Source organism: Lichenostomus cassidix, chromosome 27 (genome assembly GCF_008360975.1).
Source record: "Lichenostomus cassidix isolate B80296 chromosome 27, HeHo_3.0, whole genome shotgun sequence".
Lineage (NCBI taxonomy): Eukaryota > Metazoa > Chordata > Aves > Passeriformes > Meliphagidae > Lichenostomus > Lichenostomus cassidix.
The window spans coordinates 327051-349435 of record NC_139507.1 but is presented as its reverse complement, the minus strand read 5'-3'; the positions used below and the strand labels follow the sequence as shown (position 1 = coordinate 349435).

The 22385-nt window shown below is 49.2% G+C and overlaps 1 protein-coding gene across 3 annotated transcripts in view; it reads right to left on the bottom strand.

Moving 5' to 3' along the window:
• LOC146426384 (acid-sensing ion channel 2) overlaps positions 1–18268 on the bottom strand; it is a 377298-nt gene extending 359030 nt beyond the window's left edge. Inside the window, exon 1 of one of the 3 annotated variants that reach the window (XM_085083351.1) lies at positions 15190–18268. In XM_085083351.1, the coding sequence (XP_084939477.1) occupies positions 15190–15753 (564 nt within the window). In that variant the 5' untranslated portion in view covers positions 15754–18268. The remainder of the gene's footprint in view (positions 1–15189) is intronic. The other 2 variants (XM_085083350.1, XM_085083349.1) reach the window with 2 other exon arrangements.
• Between the last annotated feature and the right edge of the window lie 4117 nt (positions 18269–22385).

Genomic DNA, 22385 nt, shown 5'->3' with positions numbered 1-22385 from the left:
GGAAAACTCTTCCAGTACCTCTCTGCCTTCCAGGGATGGTCCAACCCTTCCCTCCATTGCAGAGCCCACAGCCTCTGCAGCAGGAGGACAACGCTTGGGCAGAATGGATGAGCAGAAAAGGCTGAAGGTCAGGCAGTGCTTCCAGGAAGGCCCGGGAAGCCCAGCTGGCAGGAGCAGCTCCCAGCTCTGAGCTCTAAAATTCTGCCGTGGATGTAACTCCACATCAACAGAAACCTCCCCTCTGGAGCTGAGCCCGAGCTGCTCCACGTGGTTCATGCAGGGGAATTTGGTTTCTGAAGAGGAAACCTTTTACACTCTGAAGTCTTAAATATTATTGTTCCCTGTTGAGTGTGGGTTAAAGGAGGAAAACAGTGATACTTTTCTCACTGGCTCTTTTGCAGCTCTTCTAAAGGCATATAAAAACAATAATGAGTCACTCAAGCACTTTAAGCAGTCAGGCAATGATAAATGAGACCCACTAAAACCCTTCTGTCTTTGCCAAGGGCACTCTGGATTATACTTGAACCTGTTTTAACCTTAGCACTTAACCTTCTTTTTCACAAAGTTGTCTTTGCATGGCAACAGCCACGATGGAGCTCAAAATAACAAGTCAAAGGAATGGTTCCCTGAGACGAAAGGAATATTTGCTTTACAAATATTGGGGCTGGGGTTTAAGTGTAGTTTATGTGCTTGCTAAAGCTTAAAATTTTAAAGAAATGGGGATGTAATTCCATGTTACTAGTAAGGGAGGGAGGAAAGGTATGAAATTTAGCATGAAAGTATTTTTTTATGTCAGTTCAGCATGAAAAATGTGGAGAAAGAATAGAGATAAACCTTATTTCAAGCAATCATAGAATCCCAGAATCAGGTCCACCTCTATGATCATCAAGTCCACCTTGTGCCTGATCCCTATCTTGTCACCCAGTTCAGAGAACTCAGTGCCACCTCCAGGAATTCCTGGGACGCCTCCAGGCATGGGGACTCCAAACCTCCCTGGGCAGTTCCTCCTGACCACTCTTTCCATGAGGAAATTCCTGCTGCTGTCCACCCTGAGCCTCCCCTGGCCCAGCCTGAGGCTGTTCCCTCTCCTCCTGTCCCTGTTCCCTGGAGCACAGCCTGACCCCTCAGCTGTCCCCTCCTGTCAGCAGCTGTGCAGAGCCACAAGGTCCCCCTGAGCCTCCTTTGCTCCAGGCTGAGCTCCTTTCCCACCTCCCTCAGCCACTCCTGGAGCCTGCAGGGAATGGGCTGGACATGCCAGTGTGGTCCCTTGGGAATATCCTCTGCTGCCCCCTTAGCCTCCCTGCATCTCCTCCACAATCCCCACCAGCCCAGACTCTGCTCCCAACAATTTCCCTTGCCCTGGCTCTTCCTCTCTCCCTCAGCGCACACTAGGAGGGCAGGAAAACCCAGTTTCTGGACACTCAGCTCAGGAGCAGGACAGCAAACCTCTGCTGTGTCCAGTTGGACCACAGATCCAAGGAATTGTTAAGGTTAGAAAACACCTCTGAGATCACCACGTCCAACACAAAGCACCACCACTGTGCTCACTGTTACCCCTGGCCTCAAGTGCCACATCCATAATTTTTTGAACACTTCCAGCGATGGTTGGTGACTGCCCTGCCCTGCCTCAGTTCCAATGCTTGACAACCTTTTCTGTGAAGGAATTTTCCTCAATTTTCCCTGATATCCAATATAAACCTCCCTTGGAGCTACTTCATGTGTTTTTATCTCGTCCCCTCAATATTTTAGGAATGTGAGATTCCCTGTAAATAGCAAGGATCATATGCCTAAGACTGGGATTTACTGCACCGCTGCTGCAATAAGTGATACAAACTCACCATCTGCATCTTTGAATCGTCATCTTTAACAATCAGGTGCGCACACCTTGACTGACAAATCAATGAGACCAGGGGAGACCCCTCGTGCACACCAAAAAGCTGGAATATCTTACTCCTGGATGTGACTGGACTGAAAGAGGAGAGAAATTATTCCAAGTGAGAAGCACTGCAGGGAGATGGAGCAGCTTGGGCACAGCTCAGAGGAGAAGTGAACCGAAGGGTTTTCAGCACTAAAGCCACAATGCTGGTTTCTGGTTTGGGGTTTAATGAAAGTGTGTCTTTTTTGAAAGACAAGTGTGATTACAAGAACATACTTGACTCGGACACTTATTTCTCCTCCTGACAGGAAAAAAAAAAGCATGGAAGGACCAGAATACACAAAGGGCTCACAATAACTGTGTTAACAACTGACAGCTCGTCCCCAGGTTTCAATATTACTTTGCAAATGGGTACTGTACTTACCTGCCTGATTCACAACAAAATAAATGCACACCACATTTCCCTGCCCCTGGTGACTGAATTGTCCTTGCTTGCTCTCCAGAAATAGTTTGTCACATGAATTTACCTGTGGTAGCTATGCTTTAACCCCCAGTGTTAGATGGGTTTGAAACACGGGCGGAAAATATGCTGCAGTTAATTGTTCCAACAAACAGCCACAGGCACACCAAAGGGAGGAGAGATTTCGGCTCAGAAATACCCATCCGCATTTAACAGCATTCCAAAGTGGAAGGGAGATGGACGCTTTAGCTCAGGATGCTGTTCAGCCTGCAGGCACTTGCAGAAGCTATCTGGGGTTTGCAGAGCTGAGAGGAGCTGGGGGTGCTCAGGTACTCTATGTACCTGACTTGAAATTCACTAAGAAAGGCATTCAAAATGCTTTTTGAGTGAAGACATTTGTAGAAAAATCTGTTTGGTTTCAATTCCTTCCAAACAGGAATGATGGATTTTTCTCGTGTCTGCACAAAATCACAGCCCATGTCACTCTCTGCAGCAGGTTAAAGCAATTCCCCTCCCTTAGTTAAAGTTTAATCAATTTTAATAATAAATGTTTAATAGCAAACATAAACCAGGAAAACAGCCCTTGCCCCAAGGAGCTGACAGTTTTACTGCCAATCCAAATAGCAGAGTGAGAGCCTTGGATTGACGGGGGCTTGTGGAGGCTCTGAGCTGGGCAGGATTTCCCACCCGGGCCCCAAGGAGTGGGATGCAAAGTTGAGGTCGCTCCATGCATTCTGAGTCCTACAGTACACCTGCAGCACCATGTGCCAGCAGTGGGCCAGCTGCTCCCAGCACTGGGAATTACCCAGAATTTGAAACAGAAGAATGAATGCAGCTTGCGTTCCTGAGGATTTTGTCTTCCAACCTCTCTGCTCTGTCCCAGGCTCCTCAGCCCCACCAGCACAATCAAACAAACCAGGAGGAGATGCCTGCACACCCAGGACCTGCCCTGGCTCAGACACACCTCCCCTTGCCTGGCTCCTGTGTCCCGTGGGGAGCACAGCTCTCAGCAGCCTGGTTTGCTCTTGCTTGTGCTGTCTGTGCTGCCAGGGAAGTGGGAGCTGTCTCATCACTGCCAGGCTGCTCCTGGAGAAAGTGGGGCACATGTGTTTGTTGGCCAGCTGGTCCCTGTCAGACACAATGCTGGAAAACACCAGCGCTGACCCTGCTTTTACTCCCTGGGCTCCCATTTGGGTCTTCCAGCTGCCAGCTTTTGTGAAACTTGTAGAAATCAAATGCTTTTGAGACTTCTCCTGTTCTTTCAAATGGAGGAAAATTGCTGGAACCTTCTCTTATCAGGAAATAAGCCTAAAACCATCTCCAGAAAGCTCAGAGGTTGTGGTGCCAGAAGCACCTTGCTCTAAATGCCCTTTGAAATGGGTGACTCATTTGAAAGTCCCCCATTTCAAAGGTGAATGAAATCCTCCCATTCAGGGAAAGCCAGTAATGAATTTACAACTCAGGGTGTCCCCTCAGTAACCTCAGATGACACCAGGGGTTGCCTCAAAACCCCTGTAAAACAGAACCTGGGTGCACCTGACCTACAAGTGCAAGGTGCAGAGGCTGCACACAGTGGAAAGTTCACCAGCTCTGCATCACTTTTTCCACTACTTAATTCCGAACCAGATCATCCATTTAATGAGGCATCCCAGGGTTTCAATGTTTTGTTTTGCACTGAGATTTTTATTTTAATTAATTTCATGGAAAACATAAATGCTTTAAGACAAAAAGTTTTCATTTTTCACATGGGAAATCTCATCGTGGGAGACACTTGCACATTTTTCTGGTATCATGCACAAACACCATAGAAAAATCCTTTCCCTTTTGATCTGTATTTCCCTGATGAGATGCAGACGCACGGAGACATCATCACAGGACTGACCTCTGAGGGTAGTTTTGTTCTACCAAGAGCTAATGAGGAGAGAATGATTTTTTTGCAGGGATGGATGCAGTTGTGGGGCTAACAGAGGGATCTCACCCTCATTAATGTCTTTAGGAGGTAAGCTGCACTGGGCTTCCACAGAGGTGGGATTGCTGTGTCAGCCTGGGTCTTGTCTCCTCTCACAGCTCATCCTAAGCTGCCATGCATACCCTGGCACCTCCTCTCTCCCTGCCTGTCCCTGGAACCACAGTACCCTACAGGAACTCGTTGGGATCGGGGTGGATCAGCTGTGTTAATTCAGCTGCAATTCCTGTCACCCCTGGCAGAAACAAATCCATTTGTAATTCATGTGGATGTCACACATATTCTAGCAGATGCTCCATCATAATTTAGCATTAGGCAATGGCCATTTGGAGTGATCCTGGAGCATCTGCAAAGGGGTGGTGGCTGCAGGATCCAAGGCTGGGATGGAGGATGAAAAATGCAGTTCAATCAACAAGGATCAGTCTTAACATCCAGCACAGCAACTCCTTCTCCCTGGCATGATCTCCACACCCTCGTCATGCTACCCATGACACTGTTCCCATCTTTTACATAAAGACTGGTTTAGATGGAAACATTGTTTGAGAAATAACCACAGCAGCAGTTTTCACAAAGCCTTTTGGGGAAAACTTTCTTCTTTTCATTAAAAAAAAAAAAAAAAAGGAAGAATACCCAGACATTAAATGCTTCAAAGAAAAAATTAATATATCAGGATTGTGTGACTGCTGTAACCCACCAACAGCTCCTGAGCAGAAGAGGATACCTGTTATGTTCTGTGAGATACTTATCTCCAACCCTAACCCTAACCCCACCAGTATATCCAGAGAAAGATATCACTGTGATGAACAGAAACTGCAGTCCTGAGCAGAATTCTGGTTCACATGTTCACAGAAACACCAAGAAATCTGGTGGTGAATGTCAGCTCCCACTCAAGGTCCCCTTCAGCTAAACCATCCCATTCCAGATGGTTGAGTCCCTCCCATCTCCCAAAACGTAATTCCATCCTCCATCGAGGTCGAACTGATACCTCTCTGACATCTTGGTTCAGCTTTCACAGGTTCCTCCTTCACTGGAGAACTGCTGAGGAGTTCACAGCTCTGCTGACATCACTTCATACATGCCAGAGCCACAAGCTGCTCTTCCAAAGCCTTGAAGGAGGCACTGGAAGGAATACAAGGCTTTCCTGGATGTTTCAGCACTCACCGTCTGTTTCAGTGCCAGGGAGCAGAGGAGTGTGGTGTTGGAAGTTTAGATAAACAAGGGTTAAGCTTCTGTTAATTCCTCTCACTGGTCATTAATTCTCCTCTGCAATTAATTTAGTCCTGCCTATGGCAACTGCAGCGATGTTTGCTGGGCTGTCATTGAGCAACCCCACATGAATCCTCTCCTCTCCTCTCCTCTCCTCTCCTCTCCTCTCCTCTCCTCTCCTCTCCTCTCCTCTCCTCTCCTCTCCTCTCCTCTCCTCTCCTCTCCTCTCCTCTCCTCCCACTGTTCCAGACCTCCAGCTCATCATTTTTTACTCAATGGGGAGAAATCTCCTGTCACGGAGCCCTTAAATTACCCCTCTCAGTAACACAGCTAAATCACCAGGGAGCATTCGCTGGGGTTTATTTATTCTCTTCTCCTGGCCTAAGATTAATGTCCCTCAAACCTTCAGGTGAACCAACAGTTTGAATCACTGTTATGGGATTCAGCCCCTTTCATAAAGTGAAGTCCTTGCATGACTCCTCCACTGCATGAGCATGGGATTTCAGAGAGCCTGGAAAACACGGATGGAATGGGAAACCAAAAATTTTCCAAATAGGCTGCTTTGATTTTCTTCTTCCAATAATGTCAAAAACTTAAAAAATGCAAAATAATTTTAAATTATTTTAAATTATTTTAATTTCATGCCCATCTTCATATTACATTTTTATATCAGTCTTCATCACCATTGAAACAGCATCATAAAGACTCAGTTTTATGGAGTAGCTAAAACTTGGTCCCACTAAAATTTTTAAAATTTTTGGTCCTCCAGTGGTTTGGTTTGGGGGTTTTGGGTTTTGGTTTGGGATTTTTTTTCATATAGGCAAGGAGGACAGACTCAGAACTATTGATTTCCCTCAGGAAAAACTCTAATTCTCAACAAACTCACACTGGAAGTGAGATCTGGACAACCTTTGGACTGACTGAAAGGGAAGCCCACAGACCTGGCATGAGACAAGAGCCTGGAATCTCCTTCTCTGCAAGGTCAGACCGATGTGGGGAAGCACCTGAGGAGCAGATGGAACTTGACTCAGTCTTTTTACTTCTGATTTTCTTTTCAAATTTCAGTCTCTGAGGAAATCACGGAGCAGAACTGGCTTCTCTGACAGGAGCAGACAACTGAGCACATGAAAATCCCTGCTGGCCCTGTTCCCCTGGATGGGCTCCTCTGTGGAAATCCAAGTGCAGATTAAAGCTCTTTTCATCTGTCTCACCCTGAGCAAATACATGTGCATTTTCCATTACCCTTCACTCCTTCACTTCATGCTCCTTGCCTTAACACCCAGGCTAAATCCTTCCTTCAACAGCACAACAGCAACAAACGATCAAAACAATTCAGCTTTTCTTCAAGTAATGGCATTTGCTTGGTTGTAAATATTCATGGCTGGGTGGAAATTGGTTCTTGATGGCCTTGAGCACACTGGTGTCAATGTGCTGAAATGACTCTCAGTCTCCTTTACCTCCAAGGGGTGATTTTGTTTTCCTGGTGCAGGTCTCATACATTAATCCATGGCACATGGAGTCAGACATGACCACCTCATCTGCCTCATTTTCCCTCTTAACTTGTTGAGCTTGTGCTGTGTGAGAGGTTCCTCACAGATTTCCACAGGTCAGGAAGTCCCAACAAGTTCTAGAGGACCATTCAATTGCACTCATCCCTCAATAAGTCAACCTGTTTAAGGCTTTTCATCATAACCTCTCAGCAGATTCAGGTGGCAAACTAGACATTGACTTTCACAACCTTCACATTTAGCTACGTATCACAATTTCCTCCCTTGGGAAGATCTGAGTCCTCCCCACTCCTAGCTCTCTCATAGCTGTGATCACTTTGTAAGGAAGAGTTTTCCATGGATCTGTTTTCCCAAAGAGCTCTTCCTATGGAACACTGCAGGGTCTCATCAGCCCAATAGGCAAAACGTTTTTTGTATTTTTGAGTCCCATGTAGAGCTGGTGTAGCTGTGGCAGCAGCACAATCACTCTGCTCACACCCACCTCATCACGATACCTTATCACCTTTATTGCCCTCACTGACCACCCCAATGCATGCAGAACTCTGCTGCATGGCCAAGCTGAGCCTGGCTGGCACTCCAGGCATAAATCCCCGTGACAAATGCCTTTGGGAAGGCACAGGAGGGACTCCAGACCCTGCCAGAGGAGATGGAGATGCCTCATATGACCTCCCCGTCCTGTCGCTCCTCGGGAGCTGCCAGGCACATTTTCTGTCAGCAGGACCTGAGTGATGAATTTGAGGGTTTTTTTTTTTTCAGGGAATCTCCACTGTCTGCTTCTAAAGCAAATAGGGATGGTTTCAGGAAATGGGAAAAGACAGGAATTTGCTCAGAGAAACTGTGGCACGCTCATTATGGAATCAGAACTGTGAATGCCTCAGTGCTCGGTGCAGACAGAGCTGTCAGCAACTCTGCATTTTAGGGCAATTTTTGTCCTTAGGTCAATGATGCAATCTTGAACTTGTGCACAGGGTTCACAGAGAAGGTGATCATCTTCCCAAACTGGCTTTCATTTCTCAGGAAGGCTCAGGGTGGACTGAGCACAAGAGCAGGTCAGAGACAGGCAGAGCGCTTCAGGGTTGGAGCTGTGGTTCCTGTCTCTGTTGGTGACACAAGCAATGGCATCAAGGGCACCCTCAGCAAGCTTGATGACACCAAGCTGTGTGACACACTGGAGGGAAGGGATGGGATCCAGAGGGACCTGGACAGGCTGGAGAGGTGGGAATGTCTGACCCTCACGAAGTCCATCGAGGCCAAGTGCAAGGTCCTGCAAGGCTGTTCAGACTGGAGAAGAGAAGTTCCTAGGAGACTGAGCTCCTTTAGAGTGTCTTCCGGTGCCTAAAGGGGTCCAAGAGAGATGGAGAGGGGCTTTGGATAAGGACTTGGAGGGACAGAACAAGGGGGAATGGCTTTAAACTGAAGGAGAGTAGGTTTGGATTGGATATTAGGAAAACATGCTTCCCTGTGAAGGTGCTGAGGCTCTGGTAGAGGGTGTCCAGAGAAGCTGTGGCTGCCCCTGGATCCCTGGAGGTGTCCAAGTCCAGGTTGGACAGGGCTTGGAGCAGCCTGGGATATTGCAAGGTGTCCCTGCCCATGGCAGCGAGTGGGGCTGGATGATTTTAAGGTCCCTTCCAACCCAAAACATTCCAGGGCTCTGTGTTTCTATGAAAAATTGAGAAACTCCAAAAGGAGTAAAAGGACTATAAGACCCAGCAGGTCTGCATGTGCTTTTTGTTATAGAATTATAACATAACTCAGCTTGGAAGGGACCTCAAGCAGCCAGAGATCCTCACTGAAGTCAGACCTGTTTTCTTCTTTAATCAAGTGAGAATTTCTCCTGTTTCACTTCATGACCACTGGTTTAGATTTTTACCCATTTCTGTCCAAGGGGATCATGGACATGGTGGTTAGAACCTCTCAAGGAGGGTTTGAATTGAACCCACAGCAGTCACACCATGATTTTTCACAGGGCGTCACTGCACTTGGTCAGATAAGCACAAAGATTCCTCAAGAGGGGACATCTGGGAGGTTGTTTATTATCGGCCAAGAAGACTCCAAGGGACACTTGCATGAGGGGCATGGAAGATCAGGACAAGATATGTCTTTCCACTTTACCTCTCCAGCTGGAAACCAGGCTGGGTTTTTTATATATTCCTTGTCTTTCCTGGCCTTCACTTCTAGCTTTGGACACGACTAGATTAATTCTGGTTCCTGTAGTAGGAGCACAAGTACATCTGAAATCTTCCCATGGTTTCACCTTCCACCTACTGCAGCCAGAAAGCTGTGCCCAGGAGAACTCATCCAAGGCCAGCTGTCAGGGAGACCCTGTGACATGAACTGTTAGTCACAGAGAGCCATGGGCGAAGGAGGCACCAGGATGTGGTGGCTGGAAAACATTTATCAGATTTGTTCTCTGTTGTTCACAACCTTGGCTCTCCACAGCTTTGGGCACTTTGGTTCTCAGTGCCTGTCTAGGAGACAGGAGCTAAGGTGCAAGAAGCCTCACTCAGAGGTATTTCCAATACTAAGGAAAGCCTCACACAACTCCCAGGACAATTCTGATAAAGCCTGGCAGTCCTTAAACATCTCCTCCATCCTTGGAACTCCAGTGACAACCCCCTTGCTCAGCAGTTCTTCCCCATTCCAAGGGCAGTTTTGCATTTCACTCCAGCTGCTGTTTGGAGTGCAAATCCCTGGGTAGGTGGGGTGTTGAGGGGACAGAGGAGCTCTCGCTTGGCCTCCTGATGAATAACTCTGATGAATGGGAATCACTCAGGAGTGGTTCTTGCTCTCCTCTAGACCAAGTGCCAGCTGCTCCAGCGAGGGAAGGCTGAGCTCACAACTGCTCTTACACCATTTCTTTGTCCTTGCTCTCCAGGGCCCTCCCTGTGCCTCCTCTCCCTCCTCACTCAGCCCCTCCTGCTGGCCAGCTGGCTCTAACACTTTGGCTGTCCTGCTCCTGACATTTCCCACTTGTTTATTCCCCATCCCAAAGCCCCAGTGAGGGAGGGCAGTGTGCCTAGCTAAGAAACAGCTCAAACCACATCCAAACACAGCGCTTTTCAAAGATCATTAAGCAGGACGTTGTCACTGTGCTGCTCAGGTCTTCAGTCAGATCAGCACCCCAAATGTGGAGCTCCAATGTCCCAAGTTAACAACCTGCAGCTCATTTCTGCAGTTTCTCTCCTATAGAGTTGTTGCACCCAGTGTTCATACTTTCAGAATTAAAGGATTTACAACTGGGTTTGCCATGAAAAAGCCCCACTAAGTTCCACAGCCTTCATTAGATTTTAACTCTGTTAACCAGTCCAACACAGGAATGGTTTTTCATGAGCATTCATACCAACTGGCATCCACCCATGAAACTTCCTGTGAAATTTAAAGCATTATCCAACCATTCTTTCAATAAATAAAGGAAATACAAACCACATCAGTGCCACAGGGAGCTACCACACTAATAAATCCTTACGGGACAGAGAAATTTAGTCCAGAAAAGCATGGGATGGAAGGAGGGTCTGCATTTCCCAAGGGTAGGGTTTGCCAGATGCATGAGCCAGGAGCAATCCACCTCCTTTAGACACCCAACAAGACACCACCAGCAGCAAAATGATAACCCTGCACTCCCTCTGTGCCTGTGCGCACACCCAGACCCTCAACAGATCTGGAAAACTGAGATATTCCAGTGCAGACTGGAAAGTCTGCATAGAGACCTGATTTCCTACTGGAAGAACAGCCTGTTTCTGTAAAAGTTATCACTGAATTGCACATGTCATTATTGCACATCTCATTATGGCACATCTCATTATGGCATCTCAGATTCTGGAGCAAACGTTGGAAAAAGTCATGACTCTCCAGAAAAATTGTTAAATATAAAGTAACGTTTTTCTGAGTCAAGTACCCACTATCCTGACTTTTTTTCTTGAAGAAAGTGGAAGCTGTACAACAGGAGATGAGAAATGACTAGTTAGTCTGAAAAGCCAAAGCTGTCCACTAAACATTGGCCTGATGTATACACTAGAAAGAATGGCAGAAAAAATATGTATAGAGGAAGCGAGATAGATTGACAGAAACTTGTGTCTTAAAATAGCAATATTCACATGAGATATGCTCCATTATGTGGACCCTGTCTGTCAGAAGAATGTGTATTGAAAATAAATGAGTTCTATCCTTCAATTGTCATGGCCACTGGCAATAAATAGACACCTGATGAGGCAGAGCAGGCACAAGGGAAGAGTTTGTGTTACCTGGAATGATTGGATGTGTGAGGAAGCACAGCCCAACATTGCATTTAGCAAATGACCTGGCAGAGGAACATATTCCTACCCCAGACATCCAGAACACCCCCAGAGCCACAGCTGGGCTGTGCTGGGCAGGGCTGGGCTGCTGGGGAGTATTCTCAGCAAGGAGGGACTGAGGTATCCCATTCCCCTGCTGGTCACATTCCCAGTATCTACTCCTATCCCATCCCTGTATCCCATCCCTGTATCGCATCCCATCCCTGTATCGCATCCCATCCCTGTATCCCATCCCTGTATCCCATCCCTGTATCCCATCCCTGTATCCCATCCCATCCCAGTATCCCTGTATCCCTGTATCCCTGTATCCCTGTATCCCTGTATCCCTGTATCCCTGTATCCCTGTATCCCTGTATCCCTGTATCCCTGTATCCCATCCCATGCCTCACTCCATGTTTGCCCCATGGGTTGGAAGGGTTTTCAGAGGTTTTCTCCCTGTTGCCCACATTTGCTGGCCACACACAAAATCCTCCTGCAAGGCTCCCCTGCACTGCCCAGCTCACCCCAGACTGGAGCAGCAAAGGACCAGAAGCCACACCAGCAGCCCCAGGAAAGCAGCTTTGCTCCACACAACCATAGAAACTCCCAGAGCATCACAGTGGTGTGGTGAGCGCTGATGAGTCCCAGTTTTGCTCAGCAGCAGTGGGATGGGAAGACCTTGATGTCAATCAAGCAGCAGGAGCACAGCTCCTCCAGGAAAATGCCATCTGCCAGGTCATTTCCAATCAGGACCTCCTGGGAGGAGCAATGCAGAAAACAAAGAGGGGATTTCCTCAACTGCTGCTGTTATCAGGCTTTCCTCCTCCAAATACTCCAAGGGAATGGCTTTGCTAAAGTGTGTTCTGTCAATTTTCGCTGCTTTGCCTACATCAGAGCTCTGCATTATCTGCTCTGCTGTTCTGTATGTAGCAATGCCAGCACAGGATCAGCACATCCTGCTAAGACCTGGCTATTCCCTTTGGGGTATCTCTGCAGAAAAGCTGTGGGGATTCACTCCTGTGAGCAGAGCTTAATGTGGGAAATTTTGTCTGAAAGGGTTTGGGGGAGAAAGAACAGGAAGCGTAGGGAAAGCACAGCTCAAATCCTGTTAAAAAAGCAGTGACAAAGGATTTAAACAGGGCAGTGGAGGAGGAAGGAGGGTAAAGTCATGTTTTCAAAGTGCCAAGATGCTGCCATTCCAGCTCCTGCTCCCCATGCAGCAGCAGCACCATGGCTTTATCCAGGGCCACCCTGCACACAACTCCCCCTGCAGCGGAAGGCAGAGCTGACCAGAAGCAGCACAGCACTGACTCCTCCAGCAGTACCTTATTGCAGAGCTCCTGTTTGGTGCAGCCTCCTGCTGCAGAGCTCCTGCCTCCTCTGCTCCCAGCTGCTGGGATTTGGGGAGTGTAGAGAAAAACCTTATACTTCTTCACCCTGCTGACGTATTGCAGAACTGCCCTGGGATTTACACCTTGTTTCCCTTCAGGAAACAATCAGGCTTCTGTGATGCCTCTCCTCCAACGGGTGCTGCAGCAGGATGGATGGGGTATCACTGAGCCCATGAGCAGCTGCAACAGGTTGGTGGTGATTAAATGCAAAATTCATCCAGGACGTGAGGTTCTGATTCAGCCTGGAGGCAGCTCACAGACCTGTACAGCATTCTCCCTGTGGAAACACCTACTCATCCTTCAAACAGACACTTTTTACTGCCTTTTATCTCCGAGAGGTAAAATCTGGAAGGAAAACAGGGTTGTTGTGTCCCTGTTGAGTGCTGCTTCCCAGATTTCCATAACCTGGGGGATTATCTGGAGTCAGTGAGACTGAACCCCTGCCTCTGTAAGAGACAATGTTGTCTTCTGGCTCAGGTAGGAGCTGCTTTATAGAACAAGCTGAAGTATTGTGCTGAATCTCTCACTTTGACAAGGACAAGCACTGTCAGTCCATAATATCCTGTCTCTTTCTAGCTGGCCCTGACCTGTTTTAGCAGAGCATTTTTTTGGCAGACAGGGAATGTTTGTCTTTCTGGAAACTAAGGAATCCCCCATAAAAAAAAGAAAAAAATTTTAAAAAATCATTGTTTCAGAGGCAATTACTTCAAAAACTCAATAGCCAGGGGTGAGACCCTGCTGGGTCCCAGGGGGACTGCCAAGAGCTCCTGTCTTCTTGGAGAACAGGACCTGCTTTTTAAAGTCCTTTTTCAAGCCCTGTAGGTGTTTTGAAAGTACTGGTTGCTCCCCCAGCTTTGAGGTTTTTGCTTTTGCCTGTTTCTTATTTCATTATTGGCAACTCCACAGGCAGAATACCTCCTGTTCCCCACACTTTGCTACAGTCAAGGGACATCTGTCCATCCTCCTGGGAATTGACCTCACTCCCCAACTCTTCTGTCCCTTAGACTTTTGCATCTGTTTCTCCGTTTTTATCCCATTTTCCAGACTTGCTCACATATGGCTTTTCTTTAGCAAGCTCCTCTCCTTGGGACTTGGTTGATGCCTTCCTACAACTTGGATGGCCAAACCCCTGTCCAGACCTGCCCAGCGAGCAGAAACAAGGGAATGGTTTGCCTGGATATCCAGTTTAAAATGGGCACAGCATCAGAGTTATGCACAGGCAATAAATGACGCATAAAATTCTATGTTCCTGCTCAGAGGTTTAAAGAGAGCACTGTCCAGGGGATGGCAATGACTTCAGAGCTGGAGTAAGTTGGGTTCATTTACTGGGACATCCAAAAACAGCAGAGACAAAAAATATTCCCTTCTCCCAAAACCAGACCAAGATCCTGCCGATGAACCAAACAATCACAAACCCTGCCAGGACCTGCTCTCCGTAGGACACACTGTAGTGAGCAGAACAAGCAGCAGCACTCACAAGAAACAACCACCTGAAACCTGTACCATCCAGGATAACAGAGCCAAGGCACTGCCCAGCATGGCCTGAGAGCACAGTGGGACTTAGCCCAGACCCCAGCACCCCCCAGCTCGGCCAGGATGGGGCTCAGCCCCCTGTGCAGTCCCTGCCCAGCCCCCTCACCTGCCCCAGAAGCACACAGGGGCATCACTTCATCCAGACAACCTCCATGTTATTTTTATTTTATGCTGACACATTTACCACCACAGCACCCAGGCCAGCCTGCACTGCCAGCGGGGTGCCAGCCAGAAGCTGGAAACTGAGCAGCAGCTGTTTCCCTCAGGATGCTCAAGTACCCAGCTCACTTCACCTCCCCCATCTCCGAGCAGACTGGGATCAGAGCTCAGCCTCCTTGCTTTTCCTCTCCCTATTTTCCCCCCTTTCCTGTAACACAGCAATGAAAGGACACAGCACCAGGCAGGTACCCAGGTGCTGCCCACACTCCGCAGCAAACCAGGATTTATGAGCCGTGAACACAAGGAACAGGCAGAAAAATTTCCCCTTCCACAATTCAAGCAAAGCTGCAAACACCTGGAGGAATACAGCTGGATGCTGCTCAGACCACTTCCGAGCACCTGCCCTTCTTGCTGGCTCTGTCCAGCCCTTTCTGCTTCCTTCAGCTGCCTGACATCCACCATGCCACGGTCTCCGCCATGGCAAGAGACCCCCAGGCCCGCTGTGATGCTCAGCAGGACCCATCTGACCCCGAGCAGCCACCTGGGAGCCATGGGCCTTATGCAGGATGAAGGGTGAACCTGCTGCAAGCCCCTTGCAGGTCAGGCCCCACAAAACCCCCATTAGGACTCCAACAAACAAACTTCAGCTCAACAGGCTTCCTCCTGCTCTTCCTCTGCCACGCCAGAGCCTGGCAGCCACTGCCTCATCACACCAGGCCCACAGGGCTTGGCCAGTGACCTCCAGGGCTGTCCTGGTCCTGCACCACCACAGTCCACACACCCAGAGAAGAGAAAAGCAGAGTGTCTGCTCATACTCACAGTTTTGAAGTCCTTGTAGTTGCACTCCTGGCCTCTGAACTTGCAGTACAGCATCATATCCTTCAGGTCGTGGCCAACCCGTGCCAAGAACTCCTGCATGCTGAAAACTTTGGGTTTATACTGCTTAAAGTTGGCCTTTTCTTGGAGGATGGCTAAGACAGCAGGGTCAGCTAGGTGAGGGTTGGGGATCTGCAGGTTGACGTCCAGCAGAGCCAGGAGCTCCCCAGCGTGGTACAGGTCATTGGTGGTGAGCCGGGAGAAGCGGAACTCGTTGAGGTTACAGATGGTGACAGCGGGGAACACCAGGCTGTTCGCCACCACCTCGTCCACTTTGGTCACGTGCTGGTAGGAGAAGTAAAAAGCCATCCTGTCCGAGCTCTCCACCAGGAGGAGACCCAGCGAGCCCACAAAGGCCAAGGTCCAGAGAAGGCGCCGGATGGTCACTGGCCCATAGACAAAGACGTGACGGATCCCGTGCAGTGTGGTGGTGTTGGCAAAAATCTGGATGCTGGAAGGCTGTAGGCTGCCCATGCTGCCCTCACTGGTGCTGTCCTTCAGATCCATAGTTCAGTTAAATCCTGGTCCTGCTTTTTGGGTCAGTCTGGAGCCAGAACTGGGATTCGGATCTCTCCCCTCTCCTCTCCAAATTAATTAAATGCTTTTAGGGGCAGGTGAAGGAAGCAGAGTGAGACCAGCTGCTGCGAGCTTATCCCACGAGCTCAGCAGTAGCTTCGTCAGGGTAAATATTTATAAAAAAATCCATTCAAACTCTCGCTCTTGATTTCCTCCGTGCGATAAGGAGGGCTGGTTTTATTTAGGGAGACACCAAGGTGATGTGGAAGAGATGTGGGTGGGCAGCGAAAGCTGAGCCAATGGCAATAAAGTCCTCCCCCTGCACACACACAGAGGCACACGCGCGCCGAGGGGAGCTGAGAATAAGCGAGCGAGCCTGAAACAAGTGGCGGTAGCTCGCAGGCTGTTAACTAGTGCGGAAAGCCGAGGCTGCTGCTTCCCGGATGTCTTCAGCCCGACCGGGGGATACTCCCCGAGCTCCGGGCTGCAGGATTTAGGCATCTCTCTTCTTCCCCATCTCTCCATTTGGGGCAGAAAATAACCACCCCGGAAACCCAGGCTGTGCTGCCGATGTTATTTGCATGGGAAAAGTGGGCAGCTAATTCAACGGGAGAAATAGGAGACGAAAAGGGGGAGGGAAAAGGAAAGGCAAAAAAATAAAAGGAAAGGCTGAAAAATGAAAGAAAAATGGGAGGGGGGAGGATTGCCCCTCAGCTCCGTGCGCACACACTGGCAGATGAGAAAGCAGCGGCATGAACCCACTTCTCACGACAGCTCCGAGCAAAACCCAGGCAGGGCGAGACTCGGGGAGAGGCAGCGGAGGGGCTGCAGCATCTCTCCTCTCTCCTCTGTCTGTCTCAGAGCTTCCCTTCCCTGCAGGGCTCTCGGGGAAAAGCGCTGGGAGCCGTGAGTCACCCATGGAGCCCCACGGCAGGGCAGGGACAGGGGGCTGCGATCCGAGACCCCCAGCTGCAGTCTGGGCTGAGCCTGGACGTGGCTGTGCCTCGGCGGGGCCGGGGGGGTTGTGGTGCCAGCAGCTCCCGAGCCCCCCGGCTCAGCCCCCCGAGAGTCTCGGGAGGCTCCCAACCAGCAGGTTCTCCAGATGTTCTGTTTCCCGCTGGAAAACAGATGTGATGGATGTGTTTGGGGAAGACGCTCCCAGATGTGCGTTCAGCCGGGAGGGTGGGAAGGAGGAGGGAACGAAGGGGAAGCAAACTGGGAACGGTTCCCGCCCAGGAGATGCTGCAGATCCTGTGACGATAGCTCAGCACAGGAGAGCATCCCTGGTGCCACCTCAGGAGTGGGAATGAGGAGGTGTGAGGTGCTGAGTAGGTGCAGGGCCGGAGTAACTCCCCTCTATATCGGCTCCATGAACAGCAGGGTTTTGTTTGCTTTTTTCACATCTGGAATGAAACCCCAGGATTCTGTCTCTGTACAGCACCCAGCCCTACAGCAGGTGAGGGTCCCAGGGCATGGCAGCATCCAAGAGGTGACTTTTTCAGCTGAGATGAGGTGGGAGCAGAGGGTCAAAGCACAGGCAGAGCCTGTCACAGTCTGCAGGGCAATGCCTCATGACTCTCAGCCACCTCTAAAGATTATATGGGATAAAATGAGCCCAGTTTCTGAATTTATAACCCTGAATGCTGTTACCATGACAGCAGACCCTTTGCACCATTTGGCCCCCTCACCTTTCAGGTGCTTGACTTCACTGATGAACCCCCAAGACTCTTGTGCCCAGGCCATGAGCCACCCTGTCCTCCCCCTGATGATTTTCACCCAGAGATAAGATCATTTCAACTTTGCTGTCTCCGAAGCCACATTTGGCCTTGGCAGCCAAAGGCAAGCCCAGCTATGGCATCCCCCAGCATGTATGTTCCTATGGGAATATCTCTCAGGCTCAGCTACTCCTCCCAGCCCTCCTCCAATGCTACCCTCTATGTTTTACACCAGGGAATCTGAGGCAAATAGAGGACAAAGGACTTGGGAGCCCCGGGCTGGATTGCCCAGGAGCACTTTTCAGCTTACCAGGTTGCTGCCCTGAAGCTGAACCCTCCTTCCGTAGCCAGATGTCTCCACCACTGTGTTCTCATGGATGGCTGGGATGCAGAGGGAGCAGGAGCTGCCTCCAGAGTCGGTTTCCTCTTGTACAAATCCACATCAGCCCTGAAATGCAAAGTATGGTCCCTCCTCCCACATCTCTGCCTGTGAGTGAAGCCAGGCTCTCAACACAGTCCATTGGTGGCTAAACAGAGCTGTGTTCCTTCTGCATTACACAGAAATTCAGCCAAGGCAAGATGCGCAAATTTGTGGGCCCTTTCCAGGAGGGTGGAAAAGGCAGAGCTGAGCACACCCAAACAAGCTGTGGATCAGAATTAAAGCAGCTGCAGACAGAGTGGCCACAGCATGCTTGCTCTTGGCTCCAGACCTCGCTGCGTGTCTTCCCTTGTGCTCACCACCCCTGCATGGTCAGGGACAAGACCCTTCCCCTCTAAAAATTTTCTGACAGGAACAGGCTCCCTTTCCTACCCATTCCCAGCCCATCTGCAAATCCCCCTCCCTCCCCACGCCTGCACTGGCCAGCCCGGTGTGTTAATGCTTTCATTTGTTTCCCGTGTGTGCTGCCTTTGCAATCCAGTTTGCTGTAATTCACAGCATAAACCATCTGCTGCCGTTTATTGTTGAACTGTCCAGGGGCTTTGGCTGCAGCCTGGAGGGAACAGCCCAGTGCCCAGCAGGGCTTCCTGGCTCCGCTGTTTGTGGGGATGAGCACAAACGGGAGGGACAAATCAGGGAATCATGGAATGGCTTGGGTGGGAAGGGATTGTCTCATCCCACCCCCTGCTGTGGCCAGGAATACTTTCCACTGTCCCAGGTTTCTCCAAGCCCTGTCCAACCTGGCCTTGGACGCTTCCAGGAATGGGGCAGCCACAGCTTCTCTGGGCACTATCACACCCCAGTGAAGGCTGGTGGCTCAGGCTGTGCCCCAGAGCTGCCATCAGCCACAATGTCCTGGGAGCCAAGGAAAGCAGTGCCTGGGGATGTGCTGTGTGATAACACCAGCAGGGGTGGGAGACATGGGATGTAAGGGCTGATGACCCCTCTGACCACCCCTGTGAACAACCCCTCTGAGGGGACACTCAGGGTGAGGACAAGGGACCCTGGCTGGTCCCATAAACCCCCTGAGGTGGCAGAGCCCACCTAAGGACACCTGCACTCGGGAGCACGCAGGGAATGTGGAGCATCCTTGGCAGCTGGAGGAGCTGCTATGGGAGCTCATAGCCCAGCCTCAGCCCCTGGATGTTCCTCACAGAACGTGCTGCTTCAAATCTGCTTCAGCACACAAGCCAGGCAGGCCAGAAGACATATCCCTGAGGAAAATGCCCTTTTTCCCCCCTGTGCAGAGGTGAAGGCAAGTGGAGAGGGCCAGGCTGGCTGAGGGACACTGGAGCAGAGCTCTGTCTCCTTTGCACGGCCTGTGCCTGCCCTCTTGTGTCTCCAGCACTTGCTGCAGTGCTCGGGATGTGCTCCAAAACACGGGGAAATGGCTCTGCTTGGGGGACAAAAAGGGATGGAGAAAGGTCCTGACCTGCATGAGCGCCTCTGCTTCCACAGCCCCACCTGAGCCCTCCCGGGAGCACAGCCCAGGCCAAGGGTTTGCAATGAGAAAGGCAGAACTGACCTCACAGACACAACAATGGGATGTTTACAGAGAAAAGGAGGTGCTTTGGTCTCCCATATGGCTCAGCACATGGTCCCCACTGCCCTGGGCCAGAGCCCTCTCCTTAGCCCTGGAAATTGCTGTGTTTTCTGCCAGTTCATTGTTTTGATGTTTCCCTCTGGGCTTGAAGAGGAAAGGATTGAAAAAAAAAAAAAAGAAAAGAAAAAAAAGAAAGAAAAGAAGAAAAGAAAAGAAAGAAGAGAAGAGAAGAGAAGAGAAGAGAAGAGAAGAGAAGAGAAGAGAAGAGAAGAGAAGAGAAGAGAAGAGAAGAGAAGAGAAGAGAAGAGAAGAGAGAAGAGAAGAGGAGGGGAGGGGAGGGGAGGGGAGGGGAGGGCAGGGCAGGGCAGGGCAGGGAAGGGAAGGGAAGGGAAGGGAAGGGAAGGGAAGGGAAGGGAAGGGAAGGGAAGAAAAAAGAAAAGAAAAGAAAAGAAAAGAAAAGAAAAGAAAAGAAAAGAAAAGAAAAGAAAAGAAAAGAAAAGAAAAGAGAAAAGAAAAAAGAAAAGAAAAGAAAAAAGAAAAGAAAAGAGAAAAAGCAATGATGGCTGCAGTCCAGGAAAAATGTTTGTCTGAAAATCACAGAATCATTTTGATTGGAGAAGTCCTCTGAGCCCATTGAGTCCAACTGAGTTAACCCAGCACTGCCAAGCCCTCCACTGCCCCATGTCCCCAAGTGCCACATCTGTATGGCTTTTAAACTCCTCCAGGGATGGGGATTCCAGCTGTGCCAGTGCTGGACAACCCTTTCCATAAAGAAATCTTGTATTATATCCAATCCAAGCCTCCCCTGGCCCAGCCTGAGGCTGTTCCCTCCCCTCCTGTCCCTGTTCCCTGGAGCACAGCCTGATCCCCTGGCTGTCCCCTCCTGTCAGCAGCTGTGCAGAGCCACAAGGTCCCTCTGATCCCCTTTGCTCCAGGCTGAGCTCCTTTCCCAGCTCCCTCAGCTGCTCCAGATCCTTCCCTGGCCCAGCTGCATATCATTCTGTGGCTGCACTGAGCGCCAGGGAAATGTCCCATCAATGTCCCACTGGGATTTCAGAATTTCAGTTTCACAGGATGCTGCTTTTGCCGTGGGCTTGGAAGAAAAAAAGGACAACAGGTACTTGGAAGGGAAGTCAGGGAGCATTGGGCCAACAACAAAGACTCCTGGAAGAAGGCCTTTGGTTAAGATAACCGTAGTCTGTAACTCTCTCTCCACTTCTCAGTCTTTCCCCAATCTTTTTGGACTCTCTTGTCACTTAAATTTTTACTCCCAGTGTCTTCAAAGGGAGGACCCAGAGCTCCCCTGAGCAGAGAGGGCTCAGCTACTTAAAGGAGTCCACCTTTCTAAACAGGAACATAATTTTGAATGTTGATGTTTCCCCTGAAATTAAATCTGATCACTTCCAAAGTAGCTTTGTCTCAGTTAAACAGCTTTTTAATATATAGAGAAAATTGAAATTTTTATTAGATTTCAGGGCATTTAATATTGTGCTTGGGTTTATAATGGGATATAAAATGAAAGCAATTAAAGCAATTAAAAAGAAGTCTCCTTGAAAGAAAACCAAAACTATTCAAATGGCTGCATTTTGGGAAATGCCTTCTAAAGGAAGGTCAGAGAATCCAGACTGGTTTGGGATGGAAGTGACCTTAAAATCATCCAGTGCCACCCCTGCCATGGGCAGGGACACCTTCCACTGTCCCAGGCTGTTCCAAGCCCTGTCCAGCCTGGCCTTGGACACTTCCAGGGATCCAAGGGCAGCCACAGCTTCTATGAGCAAAAAGGCCATTGGAAAGTAGAACAATTAAATTTCCACACCCATTTACCCTACAAAGAAAGGTGATGATGAAAACATCACATTGGCAGAGAGCTGAACCAGCATTTTCCAGTGGAAGAATGATTTTGGGGGGAAGATTTCTCCCCCAGCAGCAGAAAGGATGCTCTAGGTGCCTTTCTCCTCCTCCTTCTACTGCAGAAATATTAATGCACATTAATAGTCCAGTGGAAGCTTTGGGCTCCAGCAAGGGAATATTGGATTTTCCAAGGTGTTTCTCAGCACTCAGAGGCTGCCCTGCTCCCCCTGACCTTTCCAGCTCCTCAGCAATATCAGATTTCCCAGCCCTCTCCCCAGGGCTGGGTTCACTGGGGTTCTTTCAGTGGTGACTCGTGTGGCACCTGCTCAGCTCCAAAGGCAGCTGGGACATCCAGGGACTCCAGCTCCATCCTCCAGTGCCTGTCCTTCCCTGCCCACCCTGAGTAAGCCATGGTGTCCCTTCATCCTATACAAAATGAAAGCAGTGCTGCTTCTGTCCTGTGTCTTAAGTTTTAAGATTTGGGGATGAAAAAATTCACTAAAAAATTATCTTTTCCTTTGGTGCCTGTACATTTAAATAGCCCTTGAAATCTTACTTGTTCTCCATTAAGTTTTACACGGTTTTATTTTCAGTTCTATGTGTTAGTTCTGCCTGATACTCTTATTCCTCAGAAAGTCTGTAAAAATATTTTTAATTACTCATGAATAATTCAAGTTTAGGACGCATTCCAGGCCCTTGTTTCTGGATAACACCTGACATTTGCTCTTGTCGGCACATGAAACAAGCCAGGAAAATTCACCAAAATATGGTTTTTTTGTTCTTTTGCCCAAAAAACATCTTCATTAGCTCTCCTTTCTTTTTAACTGCACCTTCAGTGCCAGTGCAGCTTTTAACTGAATTTCTCCAAAGGAGGGAGTTTTCATGGGACTACAATTCTCAGAATAATTAGAGAAAGAATCCCACAAATTAAGAAGTCATCCTTCCATTGCCATGGCAACCCTGATTGTCCTTCCTCAAGTGGCTGAACAGGGAAAACAAGAGAAAAACAATCTCAAAGCTAATTGCCATCCTGGTGCCAGAGGAGCAGAGCTGGGAGATGACACTGGACAGACCG